The 15,793-nt window shown below is 48.0% G+C and overlaps 1 protein-coding gene across 1 annotated transcript; it reads right to left on the bottom strand.

Moving 5' to 3' along the window:
* Positions 1-425: 425 nt before the first annotated feature.
* On the bottom strand, positions 426-3,126 carry LOC123082745 (ammonium transporter 3 member 2). Its single transcript, XM_044505007.1, has 2 exons — positions 2,075-3,126; positions 426-1,103 (listed from the first exon to the last, which is right to left on the bottom strand). Exons 1-2 carry the CDS (start codon positions 3,003-3,005, stop codon positions 622-624), a joined length of 1,413 nt encoding a protein of 470 aa, XP_044360942.1. The 5' UTR covers positions 3,006-3,126; the 3' UTR covers positions 426-621.
* Between the last annotated feature and the right edge of the window lie 12,667 nt (positions 3,127-15,793).

Consider the following 15,793-nt stretch of genomic DNA (forward strand, 5'->3'; position numbering starts at 1 on the left):
AAATAATTTGTCATACAAACGTTTGATTTATCATGCTTAAAAATCAGATGTCTAATATTTAATATTCCTGCTTTTATCACATTATGTGGAACAAAATGTCTTCTTACCAGCCATTTAACACCGTTAGCTAGAAAATGGACGAAAGTGTCACAATGGCATCAAATTTAGATTCAGGAGCAAATATTGAAGAACATTTTTTAGGGCCAAATAGAGAAGCCCAATGTCCAGGCCAAATAAGGAATTCGCTCATTGCTTAGTGGAATAACACCACGTAGCTACGTACTTGTGGCTGGCGTAATGCAGACGAGGCCGTCAGCCAATGGACTGTAGTTCATTTTTATAGGATTCGTTGTAGAATTTTAGAGATGGTCTTGAATTTTTCCGTGCTTAATTCAGTTGATTCGGCATCGATTCTTAGCTTTGTCTCACGTCATTAAATAATTAATAATATATGACTTTGTGTTTCACTATCAATGTAGAGACCGGGGTTATCCTCCTTGAATATACATGAGCTACAAATTTACATGTTTTAGGCAGAAAAAGTGAAAATAAAAGGTGACACGGTATAGAAGGGACACACATGACATAACAAGGAGAAGCAAAGTAACAAAGCAGAGAAAATCACACCGGCACGACGGCGGCGCCGTGCTTGGTGTCATCGTAGTGCTCGCCATCGCCCCACAACGCATAGGCCTCCTCGCCGTGCACGGCGTCGTCGCCAATGGCGAGCTTCTCCTCGGACATGCGCAATGGGACAACTAAGCGGATGACGACGCAGATAATGGACGTGACGACCACGTTCCACCCGATCACGAAGAGCGCTCCGGCGATCTGCTTCCCGAGCTGTGCCCCGCCGTTACCACCATAGAAGGCGCCGCGGGAGTTGGTGACAGGAAGGAATAGATTGCAGAGGTTGGGCTCGGCGAAGAGGCCGGTGAGGACGCCGCCCAGCAGGCCGGCGACGCCGTGGGTGTGGATGACGCCGAGGGTGTCGTCGACGCGTTGAAGGAGCTTGGAGCGCTTGTGCAGCACCATCATGGTGTACCATGGCACGCTGCCGGCCAGCACGCCCATCACCAGCGCCGCCCAACCCTGCACGACACCTGTATCGCCAGGGGCAAAAGTGTCAAACCACTGTATTAGATGTGAAAAAGGAACTAGTAGTTCTTCTTTCGTTTTCCATGTGATTTGTCTACGGAGAAATTTCGCAGATGAAACAAATGGGCAACTTGGTCAAGAGTTGAGACTTTGACTTGAGATGGTGATAAGTACCAACATGCATGGGCAGAAATGATAAACTGGGACGTTAGAGATTCCTAATCCTATGGATCCTGGCATAATACGCATCCAGATTCCACCTACTTGATCGATGTTAATCGTTCACTAGTGCAGTGGTTATTTAGGATTTATAAATTGAAGGTGCTGACTACGTCCACCCAAGTGAGCTAACTAAGGCTGGTTGGTCATTAGATTTGAACAAATTAAAGGTAAGATGGTGCTACTGATCTTCTCCGGTTTTGACTTTTGCGTGCAACGCATACAATTTTGTCTGGAGGAAAATTTGCAGAGAAAACAAATTAATGCGCAAGTTGGTCAAGTTGAGACTTTGACTTGAGATGGTGATTAGTACCGACTTGGACAGACACGATCGACCAATTGGCACACCAGAGGTTAGTTCCTCTGGTCTCGGCAAAAATATGCATCAAGATTCCACTAACTTGGTGTTGCTTATTTAGATCTCGAATTATTTATATGTATCGTGCTAATATGATTGTAAATTATTCAACTTGCTCACTACGTGTAGTAGCTAAGATTAGTTGGCATTCAATTCGAACGAAGATAAGATTTTCTTGCGGGCAACGCGTACAATTTTGAATCCATGGTCAACTAGGCTGTAACACTAGAAGAATCTCTCAATGCATGCATGCCATCACGTGCACATCTTAATTACGTGCCAGCAGGGGAACTTAATCAGTACTCCTATGTTAGATCGATGGTCTACTAGATGTCACAGAGATGAGATTAAGAAGAAGTTAATTAAATGAATGAATTGGTCGATGAAATAGCCACGTACCAGCGCCTGGCGTGATGCAGACGAGCCCGGTGATCACGGCCTGGACGGCGCCGACCACGGACGGCTTCTTGAAGAAGACGGCGTCGAGGCAGGTCCACACGATGAGGCTCGCCGCCGTGCAGATGTTGGTGTTCAGGATGGCCATGGAGGAGTCGACGTTGGCCGCGTACGGCCCGCCGCCGTTGAACCCGGCCCACCCCATCCACAGCAGCCCGGCGCCGGTGAGCGCGAACAGGATGTTGTTGGGCGGGAAGCTCTCCCTGTCCTTCTTGGTCCTTGGCCCGACCCAGTACGCGGCGGTGAAGCCTGCGACGCCGGCGGGGATGTGGATGACGTAGCCGCCGCAGTAGTCGATGACGCCCCAGTGGAAGAGGAAGCCGCCACCCCACACGGAGAAGGCGCCGACGGTGTAGGAGAAGGTGAGCCAGAGCGGCACGAAGAGCATCCACGCCAGGAAGCTCATGCGGCCCAGCAGCGACCCAGCCACGAGGATGAGCGTGATGGCCGCGAAGACGCACTGGAAGTAGACGACGGTGGCCATGGGGAAGTAGGGCTCCACCATGGCCGTCTCGAGCGAGCCGTCGGCGCGGTAGTGCGCGGTGGCCGGGAGGGAGGCGCGGCCGACGAGGAAGGCCTGGTCGAGCGCCGGGCCGGCCTTGCCCCAGAACGGGAGCAGCTCCTCGCCGAAGGACATGTTGTAGGCCCAGACGACCCAGCAGATCCAGACGGCGGCGAAGGCGTAGAGCGCCATGAAGGCCGAGTTGACCGCCCACTTCTTCTTCACCACGCCGCCGTACAGCACCACCATGCCCGGCACGCTCATGAGGCCCACCAGCGTGGACGCCGTCAGCTGCCACGCGTTGTCGCCCTTGTTCAGCCAGTCGGCCACCGCCGCCGACGTGTTCCCCTGGTACGCCACCGGCACCGACATCTTGGCCGACCGATCGACCTACCTATGCCTTGCTCAGTTGCTTGTCCTCGCCGTCCGGCGGCCACGTAGCTGCTAGCTAGCTCGCGGTCCGAGAGGGAATAAGCTGGAGGTATAAGGTGCAAGTGCTATAGCCAGGTCGTCTTCTTCGTATATATAGCTAGAGTGGGAGGGCAGCCTCCCCGCGTAGGTGGTGCAGTGGCCATTGATGACGTACGTTACACGTACCGGCCGGCCGTGCGGAGGAATCTCGCGCATGCATTTCACACTACCGGTTGAATAATCTCGGGATTCCGTTCACTGTACTTCAGTTGATGATCTGTACGTGTACGTGCTAACGACCTTATATGTCGTGGCCTCATTTTTTTCATGGTAATACGTGTCTTATTTATATCATAAGTATCATAATACAAGTCACCTAACCGATTTGGCAAAACTGAAAAGATAGCAGAAAGCTAGCCTTTGCACAAAGAAATAACAACCAAGAAGAAAAATTACAATCAAGATTGAAGAAACCTCTGAACTTGACACTAACGTCCGTCATCTGTCTTTGGAACCACCACAGCAGCCATCAAAAGAAAAAAATGACGGATTACCTTCACACCCGAGCTCGTAGCGGCTCCATCACTGATATGCAGCTTTGCGGACCTCCAAGGTGACTCACCAAAGGCAAAACCATTACCGTTGAACGAATCGTGGCCTCATTAGCTAGTGCATCGTACAGTTCACACCCGTAGACTTTCAAGTCTAGGGCCGGTATGTACGGTATGGAATCTCGATTTGGCCGGCAGATTCTTCTTTGTCGCAGGTGCGGCCATACCTGGCCAAACGGGCCGGCCTAGCACGGCACGGCCCGGCCCATTGTAATCGTGCCTGGCCCGGCACGGCCCGCCAGGGCACGATTACTATGCGGGCCGTGCCGTGCCGGCCCGCGTGCTGCCCCCAGGCCCAGGCACGACCCAGTTAGTAAACGGGCCGGCACGTTTGTCCGTTTAGCACTGTGGGCCGCATATTTTCAGCTTATTATTTGACGCACTGAGCGTCTTTTAGCCTATTTTTACATGTTGAGCCATATATAAATGTAGAAAAAAATAAATAAAAAATTAATCGGACCGTGCCGTGCCGGCCCGCGTGCCCAGCCTTCAGGCCCAGGCATGGCCCAGGGTGTGCCGCGTGCCGGGCCTGGCCCGTTTAGCCCATGCCGTGCCTGGCCCAAGACGGGCCGTGCCGGCGTGCTCACGGGCCGGCCCGAAAAAACCGGCCCATTTGGCCAGCTATAGGTGCGGCCGTGTAGTGCGGTGCATAGCAAGTACTTTGTCCGATTGATTAGAGTGTATTTGGGTCTCATGCAACAATAGCAAAAATGGTATAGACATCTTTTAAAAGAATGGATATAATTGGAAATAAAATATATACAACAAGCAAACAAAATAGTAACAACACCTGAGCTACGAACAATGACAACATTGTGCGCCAATGCATTTTACGCAGATGTTGATCCCACCATCCTCTTCTCCATGCCGGACATCCTGATCCCGATCCCACAACAGTGAATTTGACTTCATCCTTGGGAGAGACGGAGGTGCAACTACGTTTTCCACGTGACAAATTAAGCGTTAGATATATCTTCACGGAGCAATCTGTTGGGAAACGCAGTAATTTAAAAAAAAATCCTACGCACACGCAAGATCTATTTAGATGATGCATAGCAACGAGAGGGAAGAGTGTTGTCCACGTACCCTCGTAGACCGAAAGCGGAAGCGTTATGACAACGCGGTTGATATAGTCGTACGTCTTCACGACCGACCGGTTCTAGCACCGAAGGTACGGAACCTCCGTGATCTGCACACGTTCACCTCGGTGACGTCCCACGAAATCTAGATCCAGCTGAGGTCGAGGGAGAGTTTCGTCAGCACGACGACGTGATGACGGTGATGATGAAGTTACCGACGCAGGGCTTCGCCTAAGCACTACAACGATATGACCGAGGTGGAAATCAGTGGAGGTAGGCACCGCACACGGCTAAACAATCAACTTGTGTGTCTATGGGGTGCCCCCTCCCCCGTATATAAGGAGTTGAGGTGGGAGGGTCGGCCCTCTCATGGCGCGCTCAAAGGGGGGGAGTCCTACTCCCAGTAGGAGTAGGTTTCCCCCCTTTCCTTCCCTCTCTCTCCCTTCCTTCTTTTCCTACTCCAACTAGGGAAAGGGGGGCCGGCCCCCCACCCAATTCGGATTGGGCTTGGGGGGCGCGCCCTCCACCTTAGCCGCCTCCTCCTCTCTCCCACTAAGGCCCAATAAGGCCCATTGACTCCCCGGGGGGTTCCGGTAACCCCCCGGTACTCCGGTAAATGCCCGAACTAATTCGGAACCATTCTGATGTCCAAACATAGCCTTCCAATATATAGATCTTTATGTCTCGACCATTTCGAGACTCCTCTTCATGTCCATGATTGCATCCGGTACTCCGAACTACCTTCGGTACATCAAAACACATAAACTCATAATACCGATCGTCATCGAACGTTAAGCGTGCAGACCCTACGGGTTCGAGAACTATGTAGACATGACCGAGACTCGTCTCCGGTCAATAACCAACAGCGGAACCTGGATGCTCATATTGGTTCCTACATGTGTATGAATATCTTTACCGGTCAAACCGCATAACAACATACGTTGTTCCCTTTGTCATCGGTATGTTACTTGCCCGAGATTCGAACATGTATAAGTTATGAAGAAAGTAATAGCAACAAACTAAACGATCATCGCGCTAAGCTAACGGAAGGGTTAAGTCAATCACATCATTATCTAATGATGTGATCCCGTTAATCAAATGACAACTCATGTATATGGTTAGGAAACTTAACCATCTTTGATTAACGAGCTAGTCAAGTAGAGGCATACTAGTGACAATCAGTTTGTTTATGTATTCATACATGTACTAAGTTTCCGGTTAATACAATTCTAGCATGAATAATAAACATTTATCATGATATAAGGAAATATAAATAACAACTTTATTATTGCCTCTAGGGCATATTTCTTTCACAACCCTCCTTCATTATGGGTCTGACAACTGCTCCAAGGCCGCTCAAAAGTTTATGGACCATTTTCTCTAAAAAATAACGGTTATATACATCTAGTGGTAGATAAACTTCTCCAGTATGCGTGTACTACACTTAGAAAAAATAATCACATTATCATGTCGTGCACTTTTATCATGACAAGCTCCTTGAGAATACTGAATATGTTTTGAAAATTTAAACCACTTTTTGAAACTCGAGAAAAATAATTACAAAACTTTTTTTAACCATTTTGATGTTGGTTTCCACCAAATAATTTTAGTGATATTCGTAGTAACTTGCCTTTCCATTAATATTATGTACATGCTACAATGGGGTTTCATAGTAATACACATGACTTTGTGCATGCATGTATCTTCTTACTTCATTTTCGACCCACGCATTGTGCCATTCTTTTGTGTTATTCATGTCTTTGACAAAACCTTGTTATAGGGTGGGGAGCTTGGGCATGGCATTAAGAAGAAGAGAGTTGGTCCAACTAATAAGGCAAATCAAACCCAAAAACTAAACAAGGCACAATTAATTAAGAAAAACCGGTGAAAACCATGCATATACACAATTAGCAATAAAGGCAAGTCATGATACAATGGTGCCTAGGCCCAAGATTAATGAAAGCACCTCATTCCCAACCAAGTCAACCTCCCCAACCTCAAGAACACTCTCGCCACCTCATGTTCCCTCACATCTAACCTTCTGAAAAAAGCAACCAAACATTAACCTCGACCAAGGAACCCTTTTGTTATTAGTGTTCTTTTCGGTTGTAAAGGACTTTAGAGCATCTAAAGACTGAACCCTTATATTGGCCCTATATGTGCGGGAGGACGACCCTTCCACTGATTGGTGATACGTCTCCAACGTATCTATAATTTTTGATTGCTCCATGCTATATTATCTACTGTTTTGGACATTATTGGGCTTTATTATACACTTGTATATTATTTTTGAGACTAACCTATTAACCGGAGGCCCGGAATTGTTGTTTTTTTTTCCTATTTTAGGGTTTCGAAGAAAAGGAATATCAAACGGAGTCCAAACGGAATGAACCTTCGGGAACGTGATTTTTGGAACGAATAAGATCCAGGAGACTTGGACCCTACGTCAAGCAACCAATAGGGAGGCCACGAGGTAGGGGGTGCGCCTACCCCCCCAGACGCGCCCTCCACCCTCGCGGGCCCCCTATTGCTCCACCGACACACTTCTTCCTCCTATATATACCTACGTACCCCCAAACGATCAGACACGGAGCCAAAACCCTAATTCCACCGCCATAACTTTCTGTATCAACGAGATCCCATCTTGGGGCCTGTTCCGGAGTTCCGCTGGAGGGGGCATCGATCACGGAGGGCTTCTACATCAACACCATAGTCTCTCCGACGAAGTGTGAGTAGTTTACCTCAAACCTGCGGGTCCATAGTTATTAGCTATATGGCTTCTTCTCTCTTTTTGGATCTCAATACAAAGTTCTCCCCCTCTCTTGTGGATATCTATTCGATGTAATCTTCTTTTGCGGTGTGTTTGTTGAGACTGATGAATTGTGGGTTTATGATCAAGTTTATCTATGAACAATATTTGAATCTTCTCTGAATTCTTTTATGTATGATTGGTTATCTTTGCAAGTCTCTTCGAATTACCAGTTTGGTTTGGCCTACTAGATTGATCTTTCTTGCAATGGGAGAAGTGCTTAGCTTTGGGTTCAATCTTGCGGTGTCCTTTCCCAGTGACAGTAGGGGCAGCAAGGCACATATTGTATTGTTGCCATCGAGGATAACAAGATGGGGCTTTTATCATATTGCATGAATTTATTCCTCTACATCATGTCATCTTGCTTAAGGCGTTACTCTGTTCTTATGAACTTAATACTCTAGATGCATGCTGGATAGCGATCGATGTGTGGAGTAATAGTAGTAGATGCAGGCAGGGGTCGGTCTACTTGTCTCGGACGTGATGCCTATATACATGATCATACCTAGATATTCTCATAACTATGCTCAATTCTGTCAATTACTCAACAGTAATTTGTTCACCCACCGTAAAATACCTATGCTCTTGAGAGAAGCCACTAGTGAAACTTATGGCCCCCGGGTCTATCTTCATCATATTAATCTTCCAACACTAGTTGTTTTCATTGCCTTTTAATTTACTTTGCATCTTTATCATAAAAATACCAAAAATATTATCTTATCATATCTATCAGATCTCACTCTCGTAAGTGACCGTGTAGGGATTGACAACCCCTTATCGCGTTGGTTGCGATGATTTATTTGTTTTGTGTAGGTACGAGGGACTCGCGCGTAGCCTCTGATACGTCTCCAATGTATCTATAATTTTTGATTGCTCCATGCTATATTATCTACTGTTTTGGACATTATTGGGCTTTATTACCCACTTTTATATTATTTTTGGGACTAACCTATTAACTGGAGGCCCAGCCCAGAATTGTTGTTTTTGCCTATTTTAGGGTTTCGAAGAAAAGGAATATCAAACGGAGTCCAAACGGAATGAAACCTTCGGGAACGTGATTTTTGGAACAAACAAGATCCAGGAGACTTGGACCCTACATCAAGCAACCAACAGGGAAGCCACGAGGTAGGGGGGCGCGCCTACCCCGCCCCACCAGGCGCGCCCTCCACCCTCGTGGGCCCCCTGTTGCTCCACCGACGTACTCCTTCCTCCTATATATACCTACGTGCCCCCAAATAATCATATACGAAGCCAAAAACCTAATTCCACCGCCGCAACCTTCTGTATCCACGAGATCCCATCTTGGGGCCTGTTCCGGAGCTCCGCGGAGGGGGCATCCATCATGGAGGGCTTCTACATCATCACCATAGCCTCTCCGATGAAGTGTGAGTAGTTTACCTCAGACCTTCGGGTCCATAGTTATTAGCTAGATGGCTTCTTCTCTCTTTTTGGATCTCAATACAATGTTCTCCCCCTCTCTTCTGGAGATCTATTCGATGTAATCTTCTTTTTGCCGTGTGTTTGTTGAGACCGATGAATTGTGGGTTTATGATCAAGATTATCTATGAACAATATTTGAATCTCCTCTGAATTCTTTTATGTATGATTGGTTATCTTTGCAAGTTCCTACCTCTTGAGCACTGCGTTGGTTTTCCCCGAAGAGGAAGGGATGATGCAGCAAAGTAGCGTAAGTATTTCCCTTAGTTTTTGAGAACCAAGGTATCAATCCAGTAGGAGGCTACGCGCCAGTCCCTCGTACCTGCACAAAACAAATAAATCCTCGCAACCAACGCGATAAGGGGTTGTCAATCCCTTCACGGCCACTTATGAGAGTGAGATCTGATAGATATGATAAGATAATATTTTTGGTATTTTTGTGAGAAAGATGCAAAGTAAAAGCAAAAGAAACAACTAAGTATTGGGAGATTAATATGATGAAGATAGACCCCGGGGCCATAGGTTTCACTAGTGGCTTCTCTCAAGAGCATAAGTATTCTACCGTGGGTGAACAAATTACTATTGAGCAATTGACAGAATTGAGCATAGTTATGAGAATATCTAGGTATGATCATGTGTATAGGCATCACGTCCAAGACAAGTAGAACGACTCCTACCTGGATCCACTACTATTACTCCACTCATCGACCACTATCCAGCATGCATCTAGATTATTAAGTTAATGAAAACAGAGTAACGCCTTAAGCAAGATGACATGATGTAGAGGGATAAACTCATGCAATATGATGAAAACCCCATCTTGTTATCCTCGATGGCAACAATAAAATACGTGCCTTGCTGCCCCTACTGTCACTGGGAAAGGACACCACAAGATTGAACCCAAAGATAAGCACTTCTCCCATTGCAGGAAAGATCAATCTAGTAGGCCAAACCAAACTGATAATTCGAAGAGACTTGCAAAGATAACCAATCATACATAAAAGAATTCAGAGAAGATTCAAATATTGTTCATAGATAGACTTGATCATAAACCCACAATTCATCGGTCTCAACAAACACACCGCAAAAAGAAGATTACATCAAATAGTTCTCCACAAGAGAGGGGGAGAACATTGTATTGAGATCCAAAAAGAGAGAAGAAGCCATCTAGCTACTAACTATGGACCCGTAGGTCTGAGGTGAACTACTCACACTTCATCGGAGGGGCTATGGTGTTGGTGTAGAAGCCCTCTGTGATCGATGCCCCCTCCAGCGGAGCTCCGGAACAGGCCCAAGATGGATCTCGTGGATACAGAAAGTTACAGCAGTGGAATTAGGGTTTTGGCTCCATATCTGATCGTTTGGGGGTACGTAGGTATATATAGGAGGAAGGAGTACATCGGTGGAGCAACAGGGGGCCCATGAGAGTGGAGGGCGTGCCCCCCTTCCTCTTGGCCTCCTCTTTTGTGTCTTGACGTAGGGTCCAAGTCTCCTGGGTCTTGTTCGTTGAGAAAATCATGTCCCGAAGGTTTCATTCTGTTTGGACTCCGTTTGATATTCCTTTTCTTCGAAACCCTAAAACAGGCAAAAAACAGCAATTCTGGGCTAGGCCTCCGGTTAATAGGTTAGTCCCAAAAATAATATAAAAGTGGATAATAAAGCCCAATAATGTCCAAAACAGTAGATAATATAGCATGGAGCAATCAAAAATTATAGATACATTGGAGACGTATCAAGCATCCCCAAGCTTAATTCCTGCTCGTCCTCGAGTTGGTAAATGATAAAAACATAATTTTTGATGCGGAGTGCTATTTGGCATAATTTTAATGTAATTCTTCTTAATTGTGGTATGAATATTCAGATCCAAAAGATTCAAGACAAAATTTCATATTGACATAAAAATAATAAACTAAGCAATTATGTCTTCTCAAAATATCATGGCCAAAGAAAGTTCATCCCTACAAAATCATATAGTTTAGTCATGCTCCATTTTCATCACACAAGAATGCTCTCATCATGCACAACCCCGATGACAAGCCAAGCAATTGTTTCATACTTTAGTAATCTCAAACCTATAAACTTTCACGCAATATATGAGCGCGAGCCATGGACATAGCACTATGGGTGGAATAGAATATAATGAGGGGGGTTATGAGGAGAAGACAAAAAGGAGAAAGTCTCACATCAACGAGGCTAATCAATGGGCTATGGAGATGCCCACTGTCGGTGTCAAAACCGGCGGATCTCGGGTAGGGGGTCCCGAACTGTGCGTCTAGGCCGGATGGTAACAAGAGGCAGGGGACATGAAGTTTTACCCAGGTTCGGGCCCTCTTGATGGAGGTAAAACCCTACGTCCTGCTTGATTAATATTAATGATATGGGTAGTACAAGAGTAGATCTACCACGAGATCAGAGAGGCTAAACCCTAGAAGCTAGCCTATGGTATGATTGTATGTTATGGTTGTTATCCTATGGACTAAAACCCTTCGCTTTATATAGACACCGGAGAGGGTTAGGGTTACACAAGGTCGGTTACAAAGGAGGAGATATCCATATACGTATTGCCTAGCTTGCCTTCCACGCCAAGTAGAGTCCCATCCGGACACGAGACAAAGTCTTCAATCTTGTATCTTCATAGTCTAACAGTCCGGCCCATGGAGATAGTCCGGCTGTCCGGAGACCCCCTAATCCAGGACTCCCTCAGTAGCCCCTGAACCAGGCTTCAATGACGATGAGTCCGGCGCGCAGTATTGTCTTCGGCATTGCAAGGCGGGTTCCTTCTCCGAATACATCACAGAAGAATTTGAATACAAGGATAGTGTCTGACCCTGCAAAATAAGTTCCACATTCCACCGTAGAGAGAATAATTTTTACGCAGATCTAATTTGCTGGCTTGTTTTGGCAGCATGACATTATGTCATGGCCCAGTGATTATTCGAACCGTTTCTTTTAACCAGCTCCACACATAACGCGAGGCGGTTTCTTGACACGTCCTGCCAAAGCGGAGATCGTGTTCCCCTAATTACGGGATTCTCATTAATGCGGTCGTGGGTAACCCAACCATGTCTAGGACTCCTAGATTATAGGCAAGTCCCAAACGGCTACGGAGAGGACGCTTGATATTCACCCTCTTTATAAGGGGACAAGGTTTTCGCTTTTTCCCTCTCGTGCTCAATCGAACCCTTCCCCCGCCTCGAGTTCCAACACCCAAAGCCTAGGTTAGGTGCTCCGGATCTTCAACCATGTCCGGATCCAGCCTTCAAGGCCGATGGACGCCCTCCTCCGTTATGGAAGAGGACATTAAGAAGTTGAGGGAGGCCAGATACCTGACCGCCGAGGTTTCGCATCGGCTGCCTGCTCGAGGGCAGATCGTCCCTACTCCCGAACCCAACGAGAACGTTGTGTTCATCTCCCACTTCCTCCAAGGTCTAGGCCCCACCCTCTATCCTTTCGTCAGAGGTTTGATGTTCTATTACGGGCTAGATTTCCATGATCTAGCTCCGGACTCCTTTCTCCACATCTCGACATTTATTGCCGTGTGCGAGGCCTTCCTCCGCATCACCCCTCACTTCGGCTTGTGGCTCAAGACCTTCGAAGTGAAGCCGAAGATGATCGAGGGGCAACATGCAGCGTGCGGAGGTGCATCAATAGGCAAAATGGCAAGAGCTCCATGGCCGAAAGGTTCCTTCCCAGAGGTGTCCGAATTATGGCAACGGGAGTGGTTTTACATCACGGCTCCCAGAAGTGCCAAGTGGGCGGCTGCCCTCACTTTCCGCTCGGGCCCCCCACCACAACTAATGTCATGGATTAGCAGAGGTCTGAGCTGGGGTCCAGCCAAGGACGTGCCAATACTGCAAAGCCGCATCCGTGATCTCTTCGAGGGAGATTTTAATTTGGTTGTGGTAATACAAGTTATGTTGGTTCGTCAAGTCCAGCCTTGCAAACGCCGGCCCCTTCGCTTGTGGGAGTTCAACCCAGAGGGACCACGTGCCATTCAAAGTTTCCTCGGCCTGACGCACGAGGAGATGTACAAGTCATTCTTCGGACCTCAAGTAGAATGTCTGGATATTACCGAGGACATGGGCCTGAGCAGTAACCGCACCGCCGAACAAGTAAGAAATCCTCTAGCCGAACACACTATCTTTTATTCGAAGTTATTTCTGAGAGTTCACTTTTTGACCAGGACTGGCTAACAAAGGCGAAGATGATTCGGTGTTTGGCCCCCCTCCCTGAGGGTTTGGAAAATCCGGTATTGGAAAAGATGCTCAAAGTCGCACCTTGCCTGGAGCCCTTGAAGGAAGATACCGGGGGGATAATACGGGCGGACACGGGCCCCCATCGCCGCCCGTTCCAACCGAGGGAACGAGCGTCTCCACGAAGGAGGATGACCAGGGGAGGAAAAGGACTGCTTCCGAGGATCCGGAAGCCGAAGCCTCCAAACAGGAGAATAAGTCTCCCATGGAGGGTCCTGCCTCGGGGGGTGCTTTTGCCGCACAAAGTCCGCGGGGGAATCAGCCCTCCAACGAGTCGTAAGTGATCCAAAATATTTTATTAGTAAAGGTATGCTATCTTTTTTCTCTGAGAAAATAACCACCGCATATATCTTGCAGTTCGGGCCTTAGCCCCTCTCAAATGAGCTCGTCTTCGGGGGATCTTCTTCCAGAGATGATGGAGAGCGAAACGCCTCCCCCGAACTCCTCCGCTCCAGAAGCGGGCGACCCCGAAGTGTCGTCACGGAGAGCCTCTCCGGATCCGGTGAGGCCAGAAGATAATCCCGTAGCCCCCTGAAGTCCCCAGTGTCCGGCTCCCGAAGAGAGCATACAAAAGAGTCCGGCACCGTCTGAGGGAGTTGGTGGGGCGAGCGGCCATCTCAGAAGAACACCGTATGCTGATGGGTACGGTGATGGAGAGAATCTCGTCCGCCGAAAGCGGATTACATGAAGCCTTTATGAGTCTACTGACAGGCTTTGAGGTACGTGAGATAATATGTAATAGTACTGCACATGTTAGGTGTGCCCTGCGTAGATAGTAGCCCCTGAGACTCTGGTTGTCGTCGAGAACGGCGGCGAACAGAGGATCATATTCCCAGGCAATAACCATACTGCCCCTATGTGCAGGTGGTGTAAGCTCCGGTGGCTAGCCGGACTAGTGAGTTTACCAAATTAAAACGGCAACTTGATGCGACAGACGCCGACATCGAGCTTGTTAACAAGAGGCTTGACGAGGCACAAGGTAAGTGTTATTATCCGGTGAACGCCACATAGTAAGAGCAGCATGATGCCTGTATCTTTAATATGTTGTGACTGCAGATGGACCTGCCACCATAGAAGCCTTGCAGGCAGAACTTGCCCGAGCCAAGGAACAAGCGAGGATTAGTAATGCGGCTGCTTTGAAGGCGGCCGAAGAGTTGAAAGCCGAGAAGGCCGCACATTGCGAGATCCAAGAGAAGATGGCCAAGATGGCCGTAGAATTAAAAGACACTGCCGACCGTTGCCGGGTCCTTGAAAAAGAAAATCAAGTGAAGGCGACGGACCTTGAGAAGGCCGCGGCGGCGGACAAAGACACCCGTTCTGTTATGAGAGCGAAGAAGGAGCTGCGGGAAGCCGGGGATATTGCGGCTGGGAAACCCTTCATGTTACGGAGGAAGTTCGGAGATCCACGGTATGCCCCTCTGGATCGGCTGTGGAGTTTGGCAGATGCGTATATGGATTTTGGCGGCGAGCGCTGCCGATGCGGCCAAGTACTTCCAAGGCCAGACATATCATGAAGTGGACAAGCTGTTCTGGACGCAATCCCATGTTCCAGAGCGTCCGCTTTCATTGACTGACCAACTAGCTGAATGGGCCGAACTGAATAGGTTGTCCGGACTCGCCATGAGGTCCGTTGTGGATCAGCTATGGCCGGAAAGGCCAAAGCCGAATAGCTATTTCAGCTTAGTGCAGCAGTTCCTTGATGCGGTGCTGCGCATTAATGCAATGAAGAGGTCGGCGTGTATAGAAGGCTCGCGGATGGCCCTTGCCCGTGTTAAAGCATACTGGGCGGAGATGGACGCTACCATTGTTGCGGCGCAGGGTTCGGCCATAGGCCGGGTGGCTGCCGAGCACTATTTCGAGGAGGTTCTCGAGGGTGCTCGTTTGATAGAGGCCCAGTGCTTGAAAAATATTATGTTTGAGTGATATGTATTCTCATTGTAAGCACAATGCTTTTATGAATTTTTATAAGGTTATGTTTATACTTTTGCTTGAAAGTAGTATGATGCCTCTTGTGCGGCCGTTTATGTATACATGTGTATAACCTGAAAGATTGCAGCCGTCGGCTTCAACCCCCACACATAGAATGCGGGGGTGCTCGCAAAAAACGCGTGTTCACACTTAACCCAACGTCTTGGTCCTATTAAGGAGGTGATAGCGTAGCGAGCGAGGCAACCGGACTATAATGCTTTAAAACTTTCACTTAGCCATAGGAGTTTGATAGTGGGGCTACTAGATAGCCCCTGGTGGCTCCGCACTCTCCCGATCGTGGGGTGCGTACATGCCTAGCCGGAAAATGGCCCTTCGTTAAGGCGGAGGAATTCTAACATTCCGATAGGTCACCGAGTGGTTGACCAGTCTCACGCTATATCATGACAGTCAGTTTTCGGCTTTCTCTACTGAGGTGCTCGTCCGGATGAACCAGGGCACAGTCGCAGTAGTTCTCCTGATGCTACCTTAGCCGGTAAAGCGGAATGTAAGGCACCAAAACACAGGAGCCGGGCAAACCCAACATTTGACCAAAGATAATGATTCGGAGCTGATGCATATAAGGCCAAACTCG

This window comes from Triticum aestivum, chromosome 4A (genome assembly GCF_018294505.1).
Source record: "Triticum aestivum cultivar Chinese Spring chromosome 4A, IWGSC CS RefSeq v2.1, whole genome shotgun sequence".
Classification (NCBI taxonomy): domain Eukaryota; kingdom Viridiplantae; phylum Streptophyta; class Magnoliopsida; order Poales; family Poaceae; genus Triticum; species Triticum aestivum.